This window comes from Chaetodon auriga, chromosome 12 (genome assembly GCF_051107435.1).
Source record: "Chaetodon auriga isolate fChaAug3 chromosome 12, fChaAug3.hap1, whole genome shotgun sequence".
NCBI lineage: Eukaryota > Metazoa > Chordata > Actinopteri > Chaetodontiformes > Chaetodontidae > Chaetodon > Chaetodon auriga.
The window spans coordinates 26,495,367-26,515,865 of NC_135085.1; the positions used below are offsets into that span (position 1 = coordinate 26,495,367).

At 45.8% G+C, this 20,499-nt stretch overlaps 3 protein-coding genes across 3 annotated transcripts; 1 reads left to right on the forward strand and 2 right to left on the reverse strand.

Annotated features, from left to right (window-relative positions):
- The first annotated feature begins 160 nt into the window (after nt 1–160).
- On the forward strand, nt 161–1,115 carry LOC143329842 (corticoliberin-1-like). The gene is made up of 2 exons (XM_076745951.1): nt 161–252; nt 631–1,115. Exon 2 carries the CDS (start codon nt 648–650, stop codon nt 1,098–1,100), a length of 453 nt encoding a protein of 150 aa, XP_076602066.1. The 5' UTR covers nt 161–252; nt 631–647; the 3' UTR covers nt 1,101–1,115.
- A 1,711-nt stretch (nt 1,116–2,826) lies between these two features.
- On the reverse strand, nt 2,827–12,355 carry LOC143329840 (E3 ubiquitin-protein ligase TRIM63-like). Its single transcript, XM_076745948.1, has 9 exons — nt 12,115–12,355; nt 10,148–10,320; nt 6,379–6,553; nt 5,299–5,394; nt 4,991–5,224; nt 4,391–4,413; nt 4,163–4,287; nt 3,599–3,885; nt 2,827–3,111 (listed from the first exon to the last, which is right to left on the reverse strand). Exons 1-9 carry the CDS (start codon nt 12,232–12,234, stop codon nt 3,034–3,036), a joined length of 1,311 nt encoding a protein of 436 aa, XP_076602063.1. The 5' UTR covers nt 12,235–12,355; the 3' UTR covers nt 2,827–3,033.
- Nucleotides 12,356–13,516: 1,161 nt separating this feature from the next.
- On the reverse strand, nt 13,517–19,212 carry LOC143329841 (dnaJ homolog subfamily C member 5-like). Its single transcript, XM_076745950.1, has 5 exons — nt 18,099–19,212; nt 16,923–17,043; nt 16,527–16,740; nt 15,056–15,230; nt 13,517–14,487 (listed from the first exon to the last, which is right to left on the reverse strand). Exons 2-5 carry the CDS (start codon nt 17,027–17,029, stop codon nt 14,390–14,392), a joined length of 594 nt encoding a protein of 197 aa, XP_076602065.1. The 5' UTR covers nt 17,030–17,043; nt 18,099–19,212; the 3' UTR covers nt 13,517–14,389.
- Between the last annotated feature and the right edge of the window lie 1,287 nt (nt 19,213–20,499).

A 20,499-nucleotide genomic window follows, 5' to 3' on the forward strand; every position in this document is an offset into this window, starting at 1 on the left:
CATCATCATCATCATCATCATCATCATCAGTCCCATTCACATTGAAGGACCCCCCCCCCCAGAACACACACTGATATATAAAGTCGAAACAGCTCGAGTGTTTCTGTCTGAAAAAGACAAACAGACGATCGAGCTCAGGTGGATGAAGACAGACAGACAGACAGACAGACAGACGGACAGACAGACGGACAGACGGACAGACGGACGGACGGACGGACGGACGGACAGACAGCAGCTCTGCAGGACCTTCAGGTAAGAGAACAATGTTTTTTAATGTTTTTTAATGTTTTTTAATGTTTTTTAATGTCTCTGCTCACCAACAAAAATACGATGAAACTTTATCGATCCCCTGCAGGACGAAGCGTTAGCATTAGCAACGTCCAGAGCAGAGAGAGAAGAAGAAAAAAAAGTACTTTTACTGTATAGTATTAAATATAGAAAGTACTCGCTGTTGATACTAGATGTATATTCACTGTGTATTTTCACACAGCGTGAGCGTTCAGTCCACTGCTGCGCCCGTTCAAACCATGTGACCGCCTCAGACCGAGCGCGCTCGGCTCGCTGGGTTTCTCACCCCACCGCTCGTCTTACAGGCGACCTCTCAAAGCCTTTGGTGTTTTGCTCCATCAGGTTGAAGCTGAGCGGAGATGAAGCTGAACGTGTTGATGTGGCTCGTGGCGCTCCTCGCTGTCTTCCTCCCACGCTCCGCCGACTGTCGACCCGCCCGCGCTCCCACCGGCCACGGTCTGCTCCTCCCTCGGCCGCTGCTCCTTCGCCTGGGGGAGGAGTTCTCCCTCCGGCTGGGTGGAGGTGGAGGATCCTCCTCTGCTCCGACAGACCTCCTCTCATCATCTTCCTCCTCCTCTTTGTCCTCCTCAATCACGAAGCTCACGCAGCACCTCCTGCAGGCCCGGGCGGAGCAGCAGGAAGCGGTGGAGGTGGAGGAGGAGGAGGAGAAGGGGAAGAGGTCCGACGAGCCTCCCATATCTCTGGACCTGACCTTCCACCTGCTCAGGGAGGTCCTGGAGATGGCCCGAGCCGAGCAGATCGCCCAGCAGGCCGACAGCAACCGCAAGATGATGGACGCCTTCGGAAAATGACCGGAATCCACCGACGTTTCACTTCCTGCCTCCAAAACCATCCAGAGTCCGTCGAGCGTCCGACCTTCAAACCTTCTGCCTGAACGTACGAACTGACGCTTCAGCTGCCTGCAGGACTTTAAACTGGAGATTTCACCACGTTGACCTCTTTCAGCCTCAGCTGACACTTCACTGCCTTCATTGTTTACTTCATCAGCTGACTTCTGATTGGACGCTAAAATTTGAACAGACTTACACATCAAACGACACTTCAGCTCGTTTTACTGCTCACAGGAGACGATGACTAATGTTTATTCATCAGTCAAAACTAATAAATGCTTTAAAAATAAAAGAAACAAATTAGAAATACACACTTTGACTAAATAATAAATAAATGGATCAAATTCATTTCCACATTTCCTTGTTGAAACAACCAAAAAACGGATTGATTCCATCTTTTTTCGTCTTAATTCTGCTTTCAAAGACTTTGACTTCCTGTCAGCTGACGTCCACGTTAGACAACAATCTGCATCCTGACACATTTGGACTCCCAGTGGATTTACCTCCTTTTCACACGTCTGAGCTCATTTCTGGTTCATCTTCATCTTCAGTCTTCCTCTGACGCTTGAACCCGTTCACAGTAAGATGAGATTTGATTGGTCGGATGTTGTTCTGGATGTCTCATATCTGAATCTTTTCATGGTATTTAATGTGCTGCTGTGATAATCACAGACTGCCTGAACATTTTGATTTCCAATAAAACTTCAACGTCTCGTCTGCTGCTTCAAACCCAAATCCTTCAACAACTCAGACCAGCTGATGGACGGGCCAATAAAAACGATCGAACACGCCAACGCCAATAAAAAGTGTTTCCTGACATTGTATCAACAAACAAATGATGTTAGATAATCGTGAAGAAATGATAAATATTGTATTTGCTTCTTTAAAAAACAGAATTCTGTCGTGTGTTTATTGATGTTCAACAGTTTTTTCAGTAGACGACTGAATTGAAATAATAACAGACGATATTTCGTGTAACGTGATGACGTGCAGCCTTTGGTTCAGCCCTGAGTTCTGCCTGCAGGCGGACGGCTCGCGCTGAACGTATCTGTGCAGCCTGAGAGGCCAAATCCAGGGCGGGAAAAGTGTGAGGGAAGAGTGACGTGAGTTCATATTTAGACCACACACACACACACACACACACACACACACACACAAACAGAGTTCAGACTTTGTTAAACTCTTCATGAATGAACGCGCACAGGTGAGTCGACCTGGTGATTTATGACAGCAGGTGTATTAAAACATGAAGCCAGCGTGGAAATGTGGAGGCACTCACAGAGTTCATACGGTGGAGAGGACGGACGTGGGTCCACAGGGACGTGGGTCCACAGGGACGTGGGTCCACAGGGACGTGGGTCCACAGGGACGGGCTGCACTCAGTGACCTGCTGCAGAGTATAAAGGAAAGGTGCTCGCTGTGTCACGTGTGCTGAGTCATTCAAAAAGAAAGAAAACGTCCTCGGCTGAACTCGATGCAGTGACTGAACTGAATGCTGATCAAAAGGCGGTAAAACTGGATTTTTATTGGCTGGAGTTTGGTGTCACCTTCTCTTCACCTGACAGAAAAACCTTTAACCCCTTTAAAGTAGACAGGTGTAAAAATCAGAGGATCACTTTCATAATAAAACAATAATTTATTTGACATTTAAAGATTTTCATTGGCAAAACAAACTGTGTTCAAACGATAAAATGTTTAAAATTCAGATGTCGTCTCTTTAACTCACCTTTAAAAAGTCCTTTGAGAGAATCACTGAAGAACGTGTGACAGTATGAGGAAACAACGTTTTCGCATTTTGTAACTGAATGTCAGTTAAAGACAAACAGAGCGCGTGTTTCTGCGTCAGAGACGTTAAAACAACATGAAATCATCTGGAGTCTGCTGCAGACGGACGTCACTTCTGGTTGAGCCAACTGAAGGAGAAGACGTGTTTGGGTCCATCTTTGTCCTCCGACTCGTTCTGCTGATCTGACTGAAGGAGGAGGAGGAGGAGGAGGAGGAGGAGGAGGAGGAGAGAAACAGAACATTTACATCAATATTTTCATTTATTATCAATCCATCACATATAGAAATATCCAAACCAGACTTAGTGGGGCGTTTATTTGTACTTGATGTTGAGGCCTCTGTGTTAAAAATATCTTAAATATTAATTAATATTTTCCATCTTATCTTATGTTGCCACATCACTTCTTTCCTGCTCCACTCCTTCGCCAACAGCACCCTCTGGTGGTCAGATGCCACATTTACATGCAAATGCAGCACAGCACGCACCAAATGAGTGAACCAGACCGACGTTCTCTTTAGGAGAACCTGTTCTGAGTAGAACCTGAGCTCTTCAGCATGATGAGTCACCTCAGCTGACAGTCGAACATGTTTCTGTCAGAACTGTAGCAACAACAGCAGCTCTGAGGAGTCTAATATTTACCAGCAGCACCTGAATGCAGCATGTGATGTCATACCTGAGAGGCGGGACCGGCAGTGGGGAGGGGCAGAGGGGGCGGGGCATGGCTGATCGCAGAGGGGGCGGGGCTTTTTGTCTGTGCAGTGGCGGTGGTGGGCGGGGCCTCTGCAGGTTTCTGGGGGGGCGGAGCTGAGAAATGAACACCTGCAGGCTGAGCAGGAGACACAGGAGGCTGCTGATTGGCTGAGAGTCCTACGACGGGCTGCTGCAGCTCAACTCGACTTCCTGGTGTCGTCCCTCTGACCTCCGCTGCTTCATCTTCGTCGTCATCATCGTCTTCATCAACTGATGACACAACACAGCGCTGTGAAAGTCGCTCCATGCTAACATGTTAGCATACAGAACACTTAATGACACGAAGGGCGTCACGATTCGATTCGATTGAACCTTTTTTCAGCAGCTCAACGCAAAGACTTTAGTGCTGAAAAATAATAGCTGCATGCTAACACATTAGCATTAGCATGTTCCATGCTAACACATTAACCTGTTAACAAATCATAGATTATGCTAAACGATAGCACGACAGTTGGACAGTCGCATGAACACTTCCTGTGTCTCTTACCTTTGATGAAGTCGATGGTCATCAGCGCTCTCCTCTGACGATCAAAATTAGCTGTGAAATGCTCCATTTTCTCGTAGCCATGTTGGATTTTGTCCAGGTGAGAGGCGTCGGCGCCCTCCGCGATCCTGATGATAAAACATGCACACTTCAGAGGCACTTCCTGTTTCCAGGTCAGAGGTCATGACAGGAACACACAGTCACATGTTGATATCAAAGACGGACACTCACTTGTGCAGCAGAGGTTTGGTGGTCTATGGGAGGAAACAGAAGTTAGTTTAATCTCACACACGTCTGGATGTTAAAGTTCAAAACCTGCTAAAGAGCAACTGATCTGATCTCTACTTTAATCTAATCTAACTGCTGAACCTTTGAATTTCTGTTTTATAGGAGAATGGCCTCATTGGCTGGGTAACAGTTAGCTCTCAGCCAATGAAACGAGAGCTGACTATGGTTGTAATTCTCTAATTTCAAAATAAATGTATTCAAGATAATTTCATGGTGATGATGAATGAATCAAGCCGACTGTCAGGGACTGTGGGGAAGTTATTAGGATGGTTTAACTATCATTGGTGACTTCAGGTGATGGTTTTAGCTGAAGGAGGGTGGTCTGAACTTACTGAGCACGAAAGGGTCTTTTATTTTGTCTGTAGTCAGAATTAGATTTTACTCCACACAAAGATTTATTGTAAAAAATGCGTCTAAGCTTTGTGTGTTTGTGAAACATGAGGTTCAGATTGGCTACGATCCCTAACAGGTGACGTGGATGACAGTTAACGGCATCAGTTTGTTTGATGACTTCCTGTCCTGTCTCGGTGCATTCAGGTTCACCTGCAGGAACACGGCCATCTCGGACTCATCCAGGGTCTGGATGGCGGTCTCCAGCAGCTTGGCGGTGTTCTCCAGGTGTTCGCTGTGCTTCCTCCTCAAACCTCTGATGTAGTCGAGCTTCTCCTCCTGTTCAGAGCTGATCCTCAGAATCATCTCACCTTTCCTCTCCTCCAGCAGAGCGAACAGGTGATCGAACGTCTCGCACAACTTTGACTTCTGTCTGCGTCCGTTCTCCTGAAAACACAGTTCGACCAGCGCGTTGGTTGAAACCTTTAAACGGTTCAGAGTTTGATGTTTGATGAACTCACATCAACGGCTTTGCAGGTTTCCTCCAGCTGACTGACGATGGCCTGAATCCTCTCATTGTTCCCAACTAACATGGAGATACAGTCAGTCAACTCCGCCTGCACACACGCACACGCACACGCACACGCACACACACACACACACACACACTTAGAACTCTTTGGTGGACAAAAAAAACTACCGTCATGTTTCTATACAGTCAAAGTGTCTTTCCAAGAAGCTGATTGGGTCATCTCTGTGCGCCCTCTAGTGGTCAGACAGGGACGTCATTTTTCAGACACTGAATAACTTTTTAAAATGAAAACATGAAAAATAAATAATAACAAGAAGATGCTCATCAAGGATGCAGTCAGTGTTCAGTACAAAAGCCACAGTTCAGCTCAGTGAGTCCTGATCTCAACAAAAACTCCTCTTCAGGATCCAGGAAGTAAAACATACAACAGCTGATCAACGAGCAAGTATGCAACCAAAATCACTCAAACGCTCCTCTGCCTGGACAGTCACAGTGAAAAGACAGGCAGAGCCCACCAGTGAGGGTCCTCACCCCCTTCAGACGTTCCCTGGCTGGCATGACAGAACTGCACTGAGATGGTTCAAGTCCTATTGATCAGATGGATCTCAGCACAGGCTCCTCTGTGCATGCTAACGTTCCACACAGAGTTCCACAGGGTTCTGTGTTTGGACCGATTCACAGTTATTTGCTTCCTTTAGGCGACATTATCAGCAAACACTCCATAAAGTTTCACTGCTATGCAGATGACACCCAGTTATATCTATCAATGAAGACAAATGAAAGTCAACTGAAATGAAAGTCAGTCAACTAGAATTCAAGCATGTCTTCAGGACATAAAGACCTGGATGACTTCTGACTTCCTGCTCCTAAATTGAGATGAAACTTACGTTTTAGTAGCTGAGAAGCTGATTGATCTGATGATAAAAGTACTCTGGGTGACATCAGCACTGTGAGGTATCTCTGATCAGGACATGTCCTGTAACTCCCACAGACTGTCAAAATCAAGCTCATCCTGTCTGTCATCCTGTCTGTGGCATGAGCCTGTCTGTGGTGATGTGCTGTGAGACACCTTCTGTGTTTGGAAGACGCTGTCCAGAGGAGCGACCTCACAGTCTTTATGAGCTCCAAACACTTTACAGAGAGAACAGGTGGGGACGCTGCAGGTGACACAGTAGATGTTGATCTTCTCTTCTTCATGATCTTCACACATTGGCTGCACCGGCTTCACCTCCGGGACTGGTCTGCTGTTCAGAGAGACAGACGGGTACACAGCCAGGGAGACACAGAGGTGAGACAGACAGATCTGTAAATACAAACAGACTTTCGTTGAAATAAAAGTGAGCCATTGGTCACTGAAACAAATGCTTCAGCTAGTTTAAATCTGTTTTCCACGTGTTAAAAAGACACCACAAGAAAAACTGCACGTGCGCTGAATGTGTGTAGTGTAATAAACATTTTGCTCAGGACGGTTCAGGACAGCTCAACGTTCCTCCAGTCATGTCTAAATATGACGTGTTGTTTATATATTTCACTGTTTATTTAGATGATTATTTCAAATGAAGATATTTTCCTACATTACAGTTTTTACCCATTGCTTGAATACTATAGACACATGCTTAAACCAAAGTAACATAACTTGAAGTTGTTGTCACTATACCTTAAACAAAGTGCTGCTTTGCACTTTCGTTGCAATTCTGTAACACACTTGCTCCTTTTTGCAACACACTTGCTCCTGCACACTACACACTATTTCATACATAAGACACTTAGTTCAAAAATGAAATCTCAGGGCACCATTGGGAAAACACATCTATTCAAAATATAACACACATTGTTTAATTGAAAATACTTAGACACACACCTGAAAATACTTCCTTACAAAATTGAACACCAATCAGCCAGCTACAAAAAGGACTCAGTTCAGCCATTTTAAGAACTTTGCAAGCATGGAGGCAGGGAGAGCTAGAGGCAGAGGAAGAGGAAGACAGAGAGAGAGAGAGGAGGACGTGGTCGAAGAGGCCATGCAAGGACTGTTATTTCTGATGACATAAGAGCAACTTTGGTGGACCATGTCATAAACCATGGCCTGACTATGAGGGAAGCTGGGCAGAGAGTACAACCTAATCTAAGCCGTTTCACGGTTTCATCCATAATAAGGACATTCCGACTAGAAAACAGGTATGTCTTCAGCTCTCTACTCTACTTAGACTGTATCTAGAGTAATTACAGTACTGTACCAGATCACGTTACCGTATCACATGTACTGTATTGCAGGGTGGCTAATGCTCCTTTTTTCGAACAAAAGTGGTAGTTTCGTGAAACATACCATGAGTGTTGAGATGTTTCAGTACTGTGTATGGTAAATACAATAAAGTACAGTATGTACAGTACTGTAAAAAAGAAGCAAACAATAACAATTTGTGGTTGCATTTTTCTGCAGAATGGCTAGAAGACCTGCTGGCGGTGGACGCCAACGCCTGTTCACCCAACAGCAGGAACTTGCTATAGTGAACATGGTCAGAGCAAACAATGCAATCTGTCTCCACCAGCTACAGCAACAAATACTTGCAGATAGGCAAGTATTCAACAACATAAATCGAGTAAGCATTACCACCATCAGACGCATCCTGGTAAAGCACAACATGACCATGAAGCAGTTGTACAGGGTCCCATTTGAGAGGAACAGTGTCAGGGTCAAAGAACTTCGACATGAATATGTACAGGTAAGTGTTACAGTCCTTTACATTTACAATACAGAATGGGTGCAGTCCAGTAACCGATAATATGTACTAATGGATCAGTACCACATAGATACATTCAGAAAGCTACAGGGGTACCTGTGTGGTGGGATGGGGCGGTTCTTTATGTGTAGTTGTGAGCTTTGAGTAAAGCCATCCACAATATGTATTTTTTGTTACAGAGAATCTTGGACATGGATGGAGCTGCCCAGCCTCATGAATGTATTTACATTGACGAGGCTGGATTCAACCTCAGCAAAAACAGACGACGGGGACGAAATATAATTGGCCAAAGGGCAATTGTGCATGTCAATCCAGGGATGGATTCGGCACACAAGGGGATATTTTTCCCGATGCTTAGCTAGAGAAGACATTGTTTGTGATGTTGATGAGATCCTGTGGCCAGACCCCAACAGACGGCAGGATCCATAAGCCCACTTGCACACAGTTGTGTTTTTCTGTGTTTACAGTAGTGTACTTTGTTTTATTTTTGTTTTATTTTTGCTTTAACTGAATTGACTCCACTGGAAAAGACACTACTGTAAAGTAATGATTTTGTATTGAGTATTTCAGTTCTTGGTTGTTGTGAAAAAGTGCCTTCTGTGGAAGTGAATAAAAAAAGTGAAAACGAAAGACTGCTGTGTTTTATATAAAGTAGACTCGTGTGTTGCTGCTGATCTGAGAGTGTATTCATATGATGCAAGTGGGTATCATTTTGTCATCAGAATGACATTTTGACAAAGGATTGTTAGGTTTTGATAGCAGAGTTTCAATTTGACATAGATGTGAATGGTTTATTTCCCTGTGGTGTGTCTTATTTGCTTGTGTGTAGAGTTTTGACACAGTGAGCCAAGTTTTGCAAAACGTGTTCAAGCAATGGGCAAAAACTGTAAAAGTCAGAAATGTGACAGCCGACGTGTTTCGTCACTGTTTGTCTTGAACTTGTTCATCAGCTTGTCCTCGTCCACAGAGACATTACTCAAACAGTCCAGCTGCTGTCTCACTGACCTACATTTAAAAATAGTCTCACAGCTAACTGCTAACAGCTAAAACACACCTGTCACCTTCATCAGAGCCACTGTAAACATCCTGCTGACCAACATTAAGACATGGAGATCAGTTTCACGGCTGTGTGCACAGTAAATGCATGTTAGCCTAGCTTAGCACAAACACTGGGAGCAGGGGGAAACTCTAACCTAAAGGAACCCAGAGGCTACTGCTAAGCTAACAGAGCCTAGAGGCTACTGCTAAGCTAAATAACTGTCCCCCATCCTGGTGAAACGGGGTTGAAAACATCGCCACATGCTGTCTCAGGCAGGGAGACGGGAGAAGCAGAACTCCTGGATGTACCTGACCACCTGTGTCCCAGCTGGGTTCAGATCCCATCTTTGAGACTGTTGAGAATTGTTTGGTTTAAGGTAAATCATGTAATTCATCTTTTTTACTTTAAAATGGCTTCAAAGGAAATGTTAAACCATCGATACCTGCTCATGGTAATAAATCAGTGTCACTGTGAACGAGTGAATAAGGAATGCTTTTATTTTGACCTGCCGAGTTTTTCAGTGAGGGTATGACCACCAGACGTCAGCAGTAGTATTCGTAGTAGTATTTGTAGTAACAGTAGAGGACTACTGTCATCATCTTTCCTCTGTCCACGTACATTTTCTACTCTTCTATAAGATCTAATTTAAAAAACGACCAAAATAAAAGCCTGTTTCAAACAGAGGTCTGTTTTTAGGTGAACTTTAATGTTTCAAAAAAACTGCTGTAGTAGTTTGTGTACAGGTGTGTACAGGTGTGTACAGGTGTGTGCAGGTGTGTGTACAGGTGTGTGCAGGTGTGTGTGTGTGTGCGTGTGTGTGTATGTGTGTGTGTGTGTGTGCGTGTGTGTGTGTGTGTGTGTGTGTGCGTGCGTGCGTGTGTGTGTGTGCGTGCGTGCGTGCGTGCGTGCGTGCGTGTGCGTGCGTGCGTGCGTGCGTGCGTGTGTGTGTGCGTGCGTGCGTGCGTGTGTGTGTGTGTGTGTGCGTGTGTGTGTGTGTGTGTGTGTGTGCGTGTGTGTGTGTGTGTGTGTGTGTGTACTGGCGTGTGTGTGTGTGTTACCTGCTGTTTCCCTGCTTGTACATGTCGATGATGTTCTCCACCAGCAGGTTCCTCTGCAGTCCGTACACTCCGTGTCGATCCAGAACCACCTCATGTCGGCAGGACGGGCAGCGGAAACGACCTCCGGACGTCACCGTGGAGCCGCTCCTTGTCGACAGGTAGGGGTTGGACGCCTGCAGGGGGCGGGATGTCAGACAGGTGAGAGGTTTATAAGAGGAGCACCACCTCTTAAATCCTACTGATGACCACAGTACACAGAATGTACCACATGTATGCAGTACTGTGTACTGTTTTGCTTTGGAGTATGAAAGTGTTGAACAGATCCATTGTGCAGTGCAGGTACAGGTGGGCTGAACAACAGGTAAACCTCCACCACAGCCTCCTCCTGTGATCTAAAGTAAAGAAATCAGTCATGTGGACTTCAACACCTGTCAGACAGGTGTTACCGTGAACGTGAACTCAGTGACGAAGAACGTGAACTCAGTGACGAAGAACGTGAACTCAGTGACGAAGAACGTGAATTCAGTGACGAAGAACGTGAACTCAGTGACGAAGAACGTGAACTCAGTGATGAAGAACGTGAATTCAGAGACCTCAGAACGTGAATTCAGTGACGAAGAACGTGAATTCAGTGACGAAGAACGTGAACTCAGTGACGAAGAACGTGAACTCAGTGATGAAGAACGTGAATTCAGTGATGAAGAACGTGAACTCAGTGACGAAGAACGTGAATTCAGTGACGAAGAACGTGAACTCAGTGACGAAGAACGTGAACTCAGAGACCTCAGAACGTGAACTCAGTGACGAAGAACGTGAACTCAGAGACCTCAGAACGTGAACTCAGAGACGAAGAACGTGCGAACATTGCAAAGAACTTCCTGTTGCTGGTTGTTGTGACGCTCCAGCGCTTTGCATTGTGGGATGCAGCAGGTGAGATCAGGTTGTCCGATGCAGAATCAAGCTTCACTGAAGCGCCTCTGCACAGGTTCAAACGCACACAGGTAGAAACGTCCCCAACATTCAGGTCTGAATGTCACTAAGACAAGAGGACATGTAAAGCATCCACAGAAACGTGCCCGGGGACGGACAGTCAGCATCAGCGACGTGAAGACGTGGGACACACGAGGACAAACGTCACACTGCTGCTCTGCTCTGGAGACCACCAATCGGCACTGGGACAGTCCATCCAAACTCACCTTCACTGTCCGTCTCGCAATCAGAAGCAAAAAGATTCAGCTTCGTACGTCTGAGTCCTCATCTCAAAACGACAGGGACGGACTTCATGTCCTCACTGGTGTTTTTGTCCTGATCAAAACAGTTTGAAGTGTCCATGTGAGCAGTGACGTTCTGATCAGACTCATTGATCTGCAGCCTTCACGTCAGCTCTGCGTGTCCCAGCAGCAGCTTCAATGTGAGGACACCTGAATGCATCGATAATTAGAACCCAGTCATTCTGACACGAGCCTGTACCTGTACTGCTAATACTGCTCTACTGCTACTAAATAAAGTTTGAATGTGGTACTTGTACCAGAGTATTTCTACACTGTGTGTTTTAGTGAAGAAGAGGAAGAAGCGAGTTCTTCCTCCTTCACTGGTTATGATTCAGTCAAAGCAAACGGTGAAGAACTGCAGAGACTTCCAGAGGTTTCCGTCTGAGCCGGTTCATACTGAACTCAGCGCGGGTCCTGTAATACTGTGATTACTCCTGTCTGAAGTACTTCTGTGTACTATGAGCCCTTTCTTTGTGCCACTGTCCTTGTGAAATTATTAATAAACACACATTTTCCATTTTCCATTTGTCCTCAACAAGAAAATCTGAAACAAGTAAACACTTCTTTGTTCCGACACTGAAGTGTCCTTGAACGCACCAAGGAGACTTTTAACACTGAGACGAGAAGCCGCTTTCAGGTGCGCTGTCTCTTTAAGGTGTGGACGGGCCTGTCATCCTCACCTGCGTGTGTCCTCACCTGGAAGACGTCGTTGGCACACTTGCGGCAGAGGTTGTGTTGACAGGGCAGGATGACCACCGGCTTGGTGAACATCTCCAGACAGATGGGACAGATGAGCTGCTTCTCCAGACTCTCCATGACGCCAAGAGACACGGGGAGGACGGGGGGGACGGGAGGACGGGGAGGACGGGGAGGACAGGAGCGGCGGAGAGATGTCCAGCAGATTAAAGTAAATGAAGAAATAAAGAAGGACAAGCAGAGAGGAGTGCTGGAGGCCTGAGGACGACTGTGAGGAGCTCGGTCTGTTTTTAGACAGACTGACGTCAGCCGCTGCCGAGCCGACATGCCCTTATATGTCAAAGGTCACCAGGAGGCATGACGGGGGGGGGGCTCAGCATTCCAGAGTTCATTAAAGGGACAGTGCACAGAGGCAGAGTGAAGGGGAGGCTGCAGCGCCGCCTGCTGGAACACACAGAAATACTCCATTACAAGAAAAAGTACGGCAGTATTCTCTGCTTTATGCAGTAAAACTACAGCAGTATTCTCTGCTTTATGCAGTAAAACTACAGGAGTATTCTCTGCTTTATGCAGTAAAACTACAGGAGTATTCTCTGCTTTATGCAGTAAAACTACAGCAGTAGGGTTACTTCACTCACTCACTTTATTCAACTTGTTTTCTCAAGTTCAGTCTTTTCGAATCTCAGAAGATGATTTTAAACTTATTATTCACACCTGTACACACATCTGTACACTGTACACACACCTGTACACACACCTGTACACACACCTGTATGCTGTACACACACCTGTACACACATCTGTACACTGTACACACACCTGTACACACACCTGTATGCTGTACACACACCTGTACACACACCTGTATGCTGTACACACACCTGTTCACACAGCTGCATATTCAGAAAGTGTTCAAACTGCTGTTTTTCTCGTCCTCTGTTCATATCATGACGTTTTTCTGACGTTAAATGAAGTTCGTGTGGTTTTGAATTCATGTACACTGTACTCTTCTGTTCTACTCTTCTGTTAGTATTCTGGACTATTTCATATTGTTTCTCTTGCACAGGTACGTGATATACTGCTGACTGTGTACCTGTCCATCATCTCTGCTGTGCTTCCTGTTTGTACAGTCATACGGAGGTCATTGGCTGTATTTAAACACAGCATTGATATTCTATTTGCTTCAGTATTACAGTATTTTTCTTTGTATTTGTATCGCATTTTATTCGACTTTACTTTCTATTATTCTTGTTCTTACTTGTGCAGCAGCATCACGGCGCCGTGACGAACCACAACAAACAAAGTGGAAACTTGAACTTCTCACGCCCCCCGCAGGACCTGGACCGAACTCATCATCATCAGCCTCCAGGTGACATCATCACATGACATCATTACAGGTGTTGTCTCACAAACCAGATTTATTTTCCACAGTGGCTTCATACACACATAAATATGATCAACAGGAAACAAACCAAAACTTTATTTACATCAACACGTAACAACAAATGGTCGATGTTAATGTTCACATGATTATAGTTTACAAACACTGAGCGATAACCTTTATTTATAACTAGTGTGTGAACAGTCTGCTGCTTTAAGCTCCGCCTCTCCTTCATCACTCATTCCATCAACTTCAAACAACCAATCAGAGCTGTGTTTTCATAAAATGTAATAACTCAGATCACTGCATTTTATTATATATATGATCATTCAAGCAACAGTCTGACAGTTTGGGAGCTATGGAGGCCCTGACAGGCCAAAATATGACGGGTTTAATCTTCATCAAACAAGGTTCTGTGTGATGATCCTGATCACAGAAGATACTCAATATTTTTCATTTCCCAGGATTTTGTGCAGTCAAGACCAGACGGGGACGTTGCTCTCCTGTATATCTTAAACAAGAAGTGGATCTCGTCTGCACGAGATAAAACAGAATTTGGGGGATTTGGGGGCCAGCAAACAGTACGAGGGTGTCCACTTACCTTTGGCCCCGCGGTGTGTCTGTGAACTGGACGCACAGCAGTGAAACAGACCAGAAACGAGACTCTGGAGGATCCTCCTGAATGTCAGACTGTTGCTTGGACATCGAGTGGAGCTTTGACTTTTGTGGTCAGAGGAGTTTGGAGACGTTTGGTGTGTTTGAGGTGATGCAGTCAGCTGATCCACCTGCTCTCGTCCGTCAGCTTCTCAGCTGCTTAATGTCGTCTCTCAGTTAAATGAGCTTCATTCAGATGGATCCCTGCAGCAGTGATGTGTTTCCTGTTTCCTGTGGGCATCATGTGTAGGTGTCTCCGTACCTGCGGTGTCCGTCAGTGATCAGCTGAGTTTTCTCGCTGGCGTTCGTTGGCTGCTGAACAATCGGAGTTTCAACGTCTGCAGAGGAACGAACATGAAGACAAATGAGACGTTTTTAGCTTCACGGTCTCTACAGCTGGTGTCTGCTGATGTCCACAGGCAGAAAATCACTTTTATTTGCTTATTTACTGAGTGTTTGTGTTCATGGGTGTGCGGTGCTTCACAGGTGCCCTCAGAGTGGTTTTATAATTGATCTGTGTAGCTTTTATTTTAAGTTAACTGAAAATTAACCCAGAAAATGTCATAACTACCATGAAAGTCTGAATCCCTGAATTTCTTTTAAATGATAAATTCAGAGATCGTTTTCATGTTATTTTCAAAGATTTTTAAAGTCCTTAAACTGCACATTATCCCTTAAAATGTGTCCATGTGTTACAATCCATTAATTATCCCCTTAAAGATCCCACTTACAACACATTAAATATTATGGTTATCGTCTCAGATATGACAGAAAACACTGACAGTAACATTTGATCAATGAATCATTCAATAATCAATCAATGATTCTAAACTGATCACCTGCTTCCACTGACTGATTTACTATTACACTTCAAAATAAAAGCTCAGAACTTCCTGTTCCTCTCACCGTTGTCAGGGTCGTTGCGCATCTCCTCCTCCAGGTCGTCAGGTGAGACGTAGTCTGGCTCCGCCCCCTCACCTGTGGGCGTCGGCTTGAGTTTCCCACAGCAGCAGTTACAGCAGCAGCAGAGACAGCAGCAGCAGTAACATCCGGTCAGGATCCCACACACCACAAACAGACCCTGAGAGACGGACGAGAGGTTCAGGATCAGGATCCCAGAGAGCAGAACCACACGCTGGACCTGAGAGAAACCCCGTAGTTCCTGTGTTTGACATACATGATGCATCCTGACATCCTGAACTCCAACATCACCTCTATGACGAACCAACAGTTCACTGATGAACCTGCCGATGGTCGTCTTCATTCAGCAGTGAACTGATTGGTCGATAAAATGCCAGAAAACTGAAAACCGATCATCAAAAGTGTAAGAGATAAAAACAGAAATGATCAGAATAGGTGCAATTTAGATTCTTCTGTCAATTGACGAAGTGATCATTTGCTTCATCTCAGGCAGGTCCCCCCCCCCCATCAATGAAGACATATCGGCCAAAGTGCTTCACAGTGACAAACGTGGAAAACGAGTTAAACATCTGACAAAACAATTAAATGTTCTGTATAAAGTGGAGGGAATGAAAACAAGGAGCAGCAGACTGAATGTTGAAGCTCACAGCATTTAAAACGTGAACTCAGATCAGTTTGAGCTCTGAGTGGACGGAGAGCCGGAGAGACCAAAACAGAGGAAGCTAACGTAGCTTCTTAGCTGAGTGTTGCTGAGCAGTTTGATTGAGGCTCCTCTTCAGAGCACAAACTGCTCCATGACGGAGACCTGGACCACTTCAACACACTGGAGACGCTTCACGTTCTGTTAGCGACCAAGCTAACGGGTTCGCTAACTGAACAAACCGTGCAGAGAAGAAGGGAAAGTCTCTGACGGGTCACAGTCTGTCTGAAAGCACTTCCTGGTCACTCCATGTTGTGTAAATGTCTGCTGTATGTTGACCTCAGTGGACACAGGAAGGAGAGTCCACTACTGTCTGCTAACAATCCCACAATGCAATGGTCCAGCGTCTGAACATCAGTGATGACACAGAATGATGATGGTTAGTCTGAAGTGTCAGTTTTCTGCTCACCAGAGTAAACTACTGATTTCAGACTCACAGCTTGTATGACTGACTAGCGCTGGCTGGCTAATGTGTTAGCATCCTCTGTGCGATAGTCCAGTTAAACAGTTCTGTTTCAAATGACCTGATCGCACTGACCACATCGAAACTTCAAAACTCCTGCATCTTGAATGTGGAGATGGAGATCAGGAGTCTTTGGAAGAGGCCCAGATGCCAGGTTCATCCACACAGAAGCACACGAACTCATAACTAAGCTGCTTCAGGAGGCAGTTTCCACAAAGACAAAGGCAGACCAACCCTCATCGACAGACTAGGCTGAGTTACAGCTGGAGGAACAACAGGTAAGCCCCACCTACCTTGGCCCACCAGGTGGACAGCATGAAGTAGGTGTTGACGTTGTCCTCTCCGAACTGCTGGGCCACGTAGAGTCCCAGAGACCCGTACGAGTCGTAGATGTTCCTCTTGGTGAGGTCGGACAGGACGGCGTGAGCACTGTTCAGCTCCTTAAACTTCTCCGCAGCCTCCGGGTTGTCGGGGTTCTTGTCGGGGTGATACCGTAACGCCAGCTTCCTGTCACCACACACGGGCTTCAGTGTTAACACGAATGATCACTTCCTGCGCTCGAAAGCTCTGGAACAAGCTTTGGAATCAGTTCAATTCTGCATTAAATATGTGATTGGACTACAGATTAGACGAGACAGACTGTGCTGTCACCTGATGCAGGTGAGTGGATGGGGCAGTGGTGGTCTTACCTGTAGGACTTCTTGATGTCGTCATGGCTGCAGCCTTTCTCCAGAGCCAGGACCTGATACAGAGACTCTCCAGAGGTGGACAATGTTCGCTGCCTCCCGTCAGACATCCTGACACCATCACCTGTCACAGGTGGACACCTGTCAGTCAGGACTCTGCTCACAGCTACCTGCTCTCTGCTGAGCATACAGTGCAGCCCGGCCGCCAGGGGGCGACACAGCTACAGACTGGACAAACTGGACTGGCACAGACTAACATGGCAGCCGAGGAATCAAAGCAAACCTCACCTGTTCAGGTGACACATTTTCTACCGTAAAGAGGCGTGAAATCCACTTTTCATGACTCATCATAAAAAATGTCACTTCAAAGTTATCGTAATTACCACTTTCTGTCCAGACCTTTGAATCCACCCACACAGAACACACTGAATACATAATCGATCCAATGACCACCGCTGGGGAACGACGATTAGCCAATCAGCGCTGTGGGCGGGACTAACAGTGTTGTCAAGCTGTTGTCAAGAAGACGCTGCTATCGAGGCTTTTCTAAATCAATTAAACGTGAATCTGAACAGCACTTTGCTCTGAAGGAACCTGAAATCAGACAGAACTGTTGGATCCAAAGATCCAGACCCGGCAAGGCGGACACGTTTGTCTCTCGTGATTGGTTAGAGCAAATCGAGTCCCCCTCCCCCAGGCATTGGTTAGCATCAGGCAGAAGATGGAAACAGAACAATTCTGTCTGATAGCAGGAAGAAGGTGTCTGAAAACCAAACAAACATGAACGCCTCACGTCAGATAAAGACGACTGTCGATGAACACGATGAATCTCATGTCATATTGATAATGAGATGATTCACTAAAACAAAGCTACGAACGATGAAACTAAATATCCAAACAAAAGCTTGAAGTCTGAACCTGAAGAAGTAGAAAAGCTTTCAAAGATCATTGTCAAAGTGTGCATTCACAACCCAACAGAAGAAGAACACAGGGCGGAGGGTTCCTCACTGGAAAACAAAAATTAATTCCCAACATCAAGAAGGATCTCGATGGCATGATCAATGAATCATTGGACAGACGTGAGACACCTGATGATGTCACACAGGTTGGAAAACTATTATTCTACATGTACAGAAAATAAGGATGAGTATATGTGCGAGTCACAGAGGGAGTTTGTACCTGTTGTTGAAGCCTGTTGAAGCCTCAGAGGGTCCCGTCCTCCTGTTGTCTACCTGTTCAGGTGTTTGTGGTCCAACTGTGGTAGAAAGGATCTTTGACAGCCTCCATCAAACATTCAGCAGCCGCTCGGCTCAGGTGACCACGAGCCGCCACGCCTGCTCAGGTTTCACTGAGACGCTCCGATGGACACTTTGGAACGGGGAGGGGAGGTCACCAGGGCAACCAGTTAAGTCAGGTACGGCATGGGGGGGGGGGGGGCCTTGGAGGTGTCTGTCAAGACAGATGGACAGACAGACGAACAGATACTGTAGAGTCAGTCCAGGCAGGAGTCGCAGTAGGAGCCGTCATAGGATACAGTCTGATGTTTGTCTGACTGTTTACTCAAGTTCCTGTTTTATTTTGGAGGAACTGTTGATCAGCGACATTTCCTGTCTGTGAAAGTCAACAGAACCAGATTAAAAGCATCAGGTCAGCGAAGCTTCTCATGTTTTCTCTTTGGTTTTGTTTAACCGTCAGACAAAAGTCCAATATTCGTTTCATGTTTGTGTATCTTACAGTTTACAGATCAATCAGTCTGATCAGAAAATACACAGCAACCAAACTGTACTTCTGTCCCGGAGCGAAGTGACACAATGATTTGAAGAACATCTAGAACTTCTTTTTGGGCCTGTGGAACCAGAACCTGACCCTGGACCATCCTTGAGGAATCTGGAACGTCTGCAAACCTTCCAGGACCGTTGTGAAAGCCCCTGACAGGGGGCGCTGTCCCAGTCACACAGACTGGTGTTGTTACGTCTCAGCCAGCTCAAATTTGGTCTCTAGAACTTTTGGTTGTGGGAACATTTATTGAATGTTTCTCCTCAAACTTCTCCACATGTTAAAAGTTTTTTGACATAGAACTAAAGTTGAGGCTTCATTCTCAGGACGTTGTTGGACGGTCAGTTGAATAAATTTATGTTCAAACTTCCTTCGACTCACAGAACATTCAAAGTGTGTTCGGCCGAACGTTCAGCAGCTTGTTCAGCCTTCAGCTCCACCGCGTCCACGTTAAAGCACGGAGTCTGAGTCCCTACGAGAGCGCAGCGACACCACGTCCTCCACCCTGTCCTCCACCACGTCCTCCACCCTGTCCTTCACCACGTCCTCCTCCACGCCCTCCACCCTGTCCTCCTCCACGCCCTCCACCCTGTCCTCCACCCTGTCCTCCTCCACGCCCTCCACCCTGTCCTCCTCCACGCCCTCCACCCTGTCCTCCACCCTGTCCTCCTCTACGTCCTCCACCACGTCCTCCACCCTGTCCTCCTCCACGTCCTCCTCCACCCTGTCCTCCACCCTGTCCTCCACCCTGTCCTCGCCACACAAACCAGCATTTCTCTGAGACTCAGACACACAAAGATCCAAACAGTTTAATGAAGTCGAGGTGAAACAGGAAGTCAGCTGGTGGATAATCTGAACTCACAGCAGAGATAAAACCCAACGAAACACCACCGGAACAATAAAGTCTGAACGCTCGTCTGCAGGAGGACAAAGAACCTGCACACAGGTGGAGACACAGAGGACTATAAGTGCTGAGAGCTCTGATTGGATAATGGAGAACAGGTGATGATAAAACTGGAGGGAAACGGAACATAGACAGGAAGTAAAGCATACGGGAATGCATGAAGGAGAGTTACTACAAAATAAAACAGGAAATGCAGTTCACTGGAGTCCATGCACGTCGTCACACAGCCAGGCTAACGTTTCCCTCTGTTTCCAGTATTGATGCTATGCTAAGCTAACTGGCTGCTGGCTGCAGCTTCTAGTTGTCTACAGTCATGAGAGCGGGACCGACCGTCTCGTCTCGCTCTCGATTAGAAAGGATAGAAGTGTATTTTCCAAAGTCGGCATTCAGTCGACATCTAAATTTTAATGATTCAGAAGCAAAGTTCAAGACGTCATGAACTTTTTTGTTCTTTGACATATTTTGTAAAAAATAACAAAGACCTTCATAAGAAGTGACTCTTCTGCCTCCAAATCAAGTCTCACTGATGAGTTTTCTCCTGAAAAACAGACTTTACAAATTCAATGAGGAAATAAAACATGTCTAGAATGCTGTACTGTACATCACACACACACACACACACACACACACACACAAGCAGATGGAAAGCTGTGAGGAACTTTCCCAGAATGTTACTGGAATGTTGGTGTTAGCGAGGCGCTGATCATCGCTGCTACAAAGTTGTGGAAAGTATAATTAGTTCATGTCTTAATTACAGGATAACACTAACCCTGTCCAATTTCAGTTACTGTTTGTAATGGTTGACTACGTTTGTGTCTTTTATTCTATTTGTATTTTATTATTTTATCCCTTAAACACCGAACCAGGGATATGGACGTCAAATCAGCTGTGGCTAGACGT

Excerpts from the sequence above, each read along its gene's own strand:
- LOC143329841 (XM_076745950.1), bottom strand. The coding sequence starts at position 17,029 with ATGTCTGACGGGAGGCAGCGAACATTGTCCACCTCTGGAGAGTCTCTG. Across the intron at positions 15,231-16,526 it reads TGTCCACCTGGTGGGCCAAG|GGTCTGTTTGTGGTGTGTGG; the intron begins GTAGGTGGGGCT and ends TCCGTCTCTCAG. Across the intron at positions 14,488-15,055 it reads GCGCAACGACCCTGACAACG|ACGTTGAAACTCCGATTGTT; the intron begins GTGAGAGGAACA and ends GTTCCTCTGCAG.
- LOC143329840 (XM_076745948.1), bottom strand. The coding sequence starts at position 12,234 with ATGGAGAGTCTGGAGAAGCAGCTCATCTGTCCCATCTGTCTGGAGATG. Across the intron at positions 10,321-12,114 it reads GTGCCAACGACGTCTTCCAG|GCGTCCAACCCCTACCTGTC; the intron begins GTGAGGACACAC and ends CGCCCCCTGCAG. Across the intron at positions 4,288-4,390 it reads ACCAAACCTCTGCTGCACAA|GATCGCGGAGGGCGCCGACG; the intron begins GTGAGTGTCCGT and ends TTTTATCATCAG.
- LOC143329842 (XM_076745951.1), top strand. The coding sequence starts at position 648 with ATGAAGCTGAACGTGTTGATGTGGCTCGTGGCGCTCCTCGCTGTCTTC.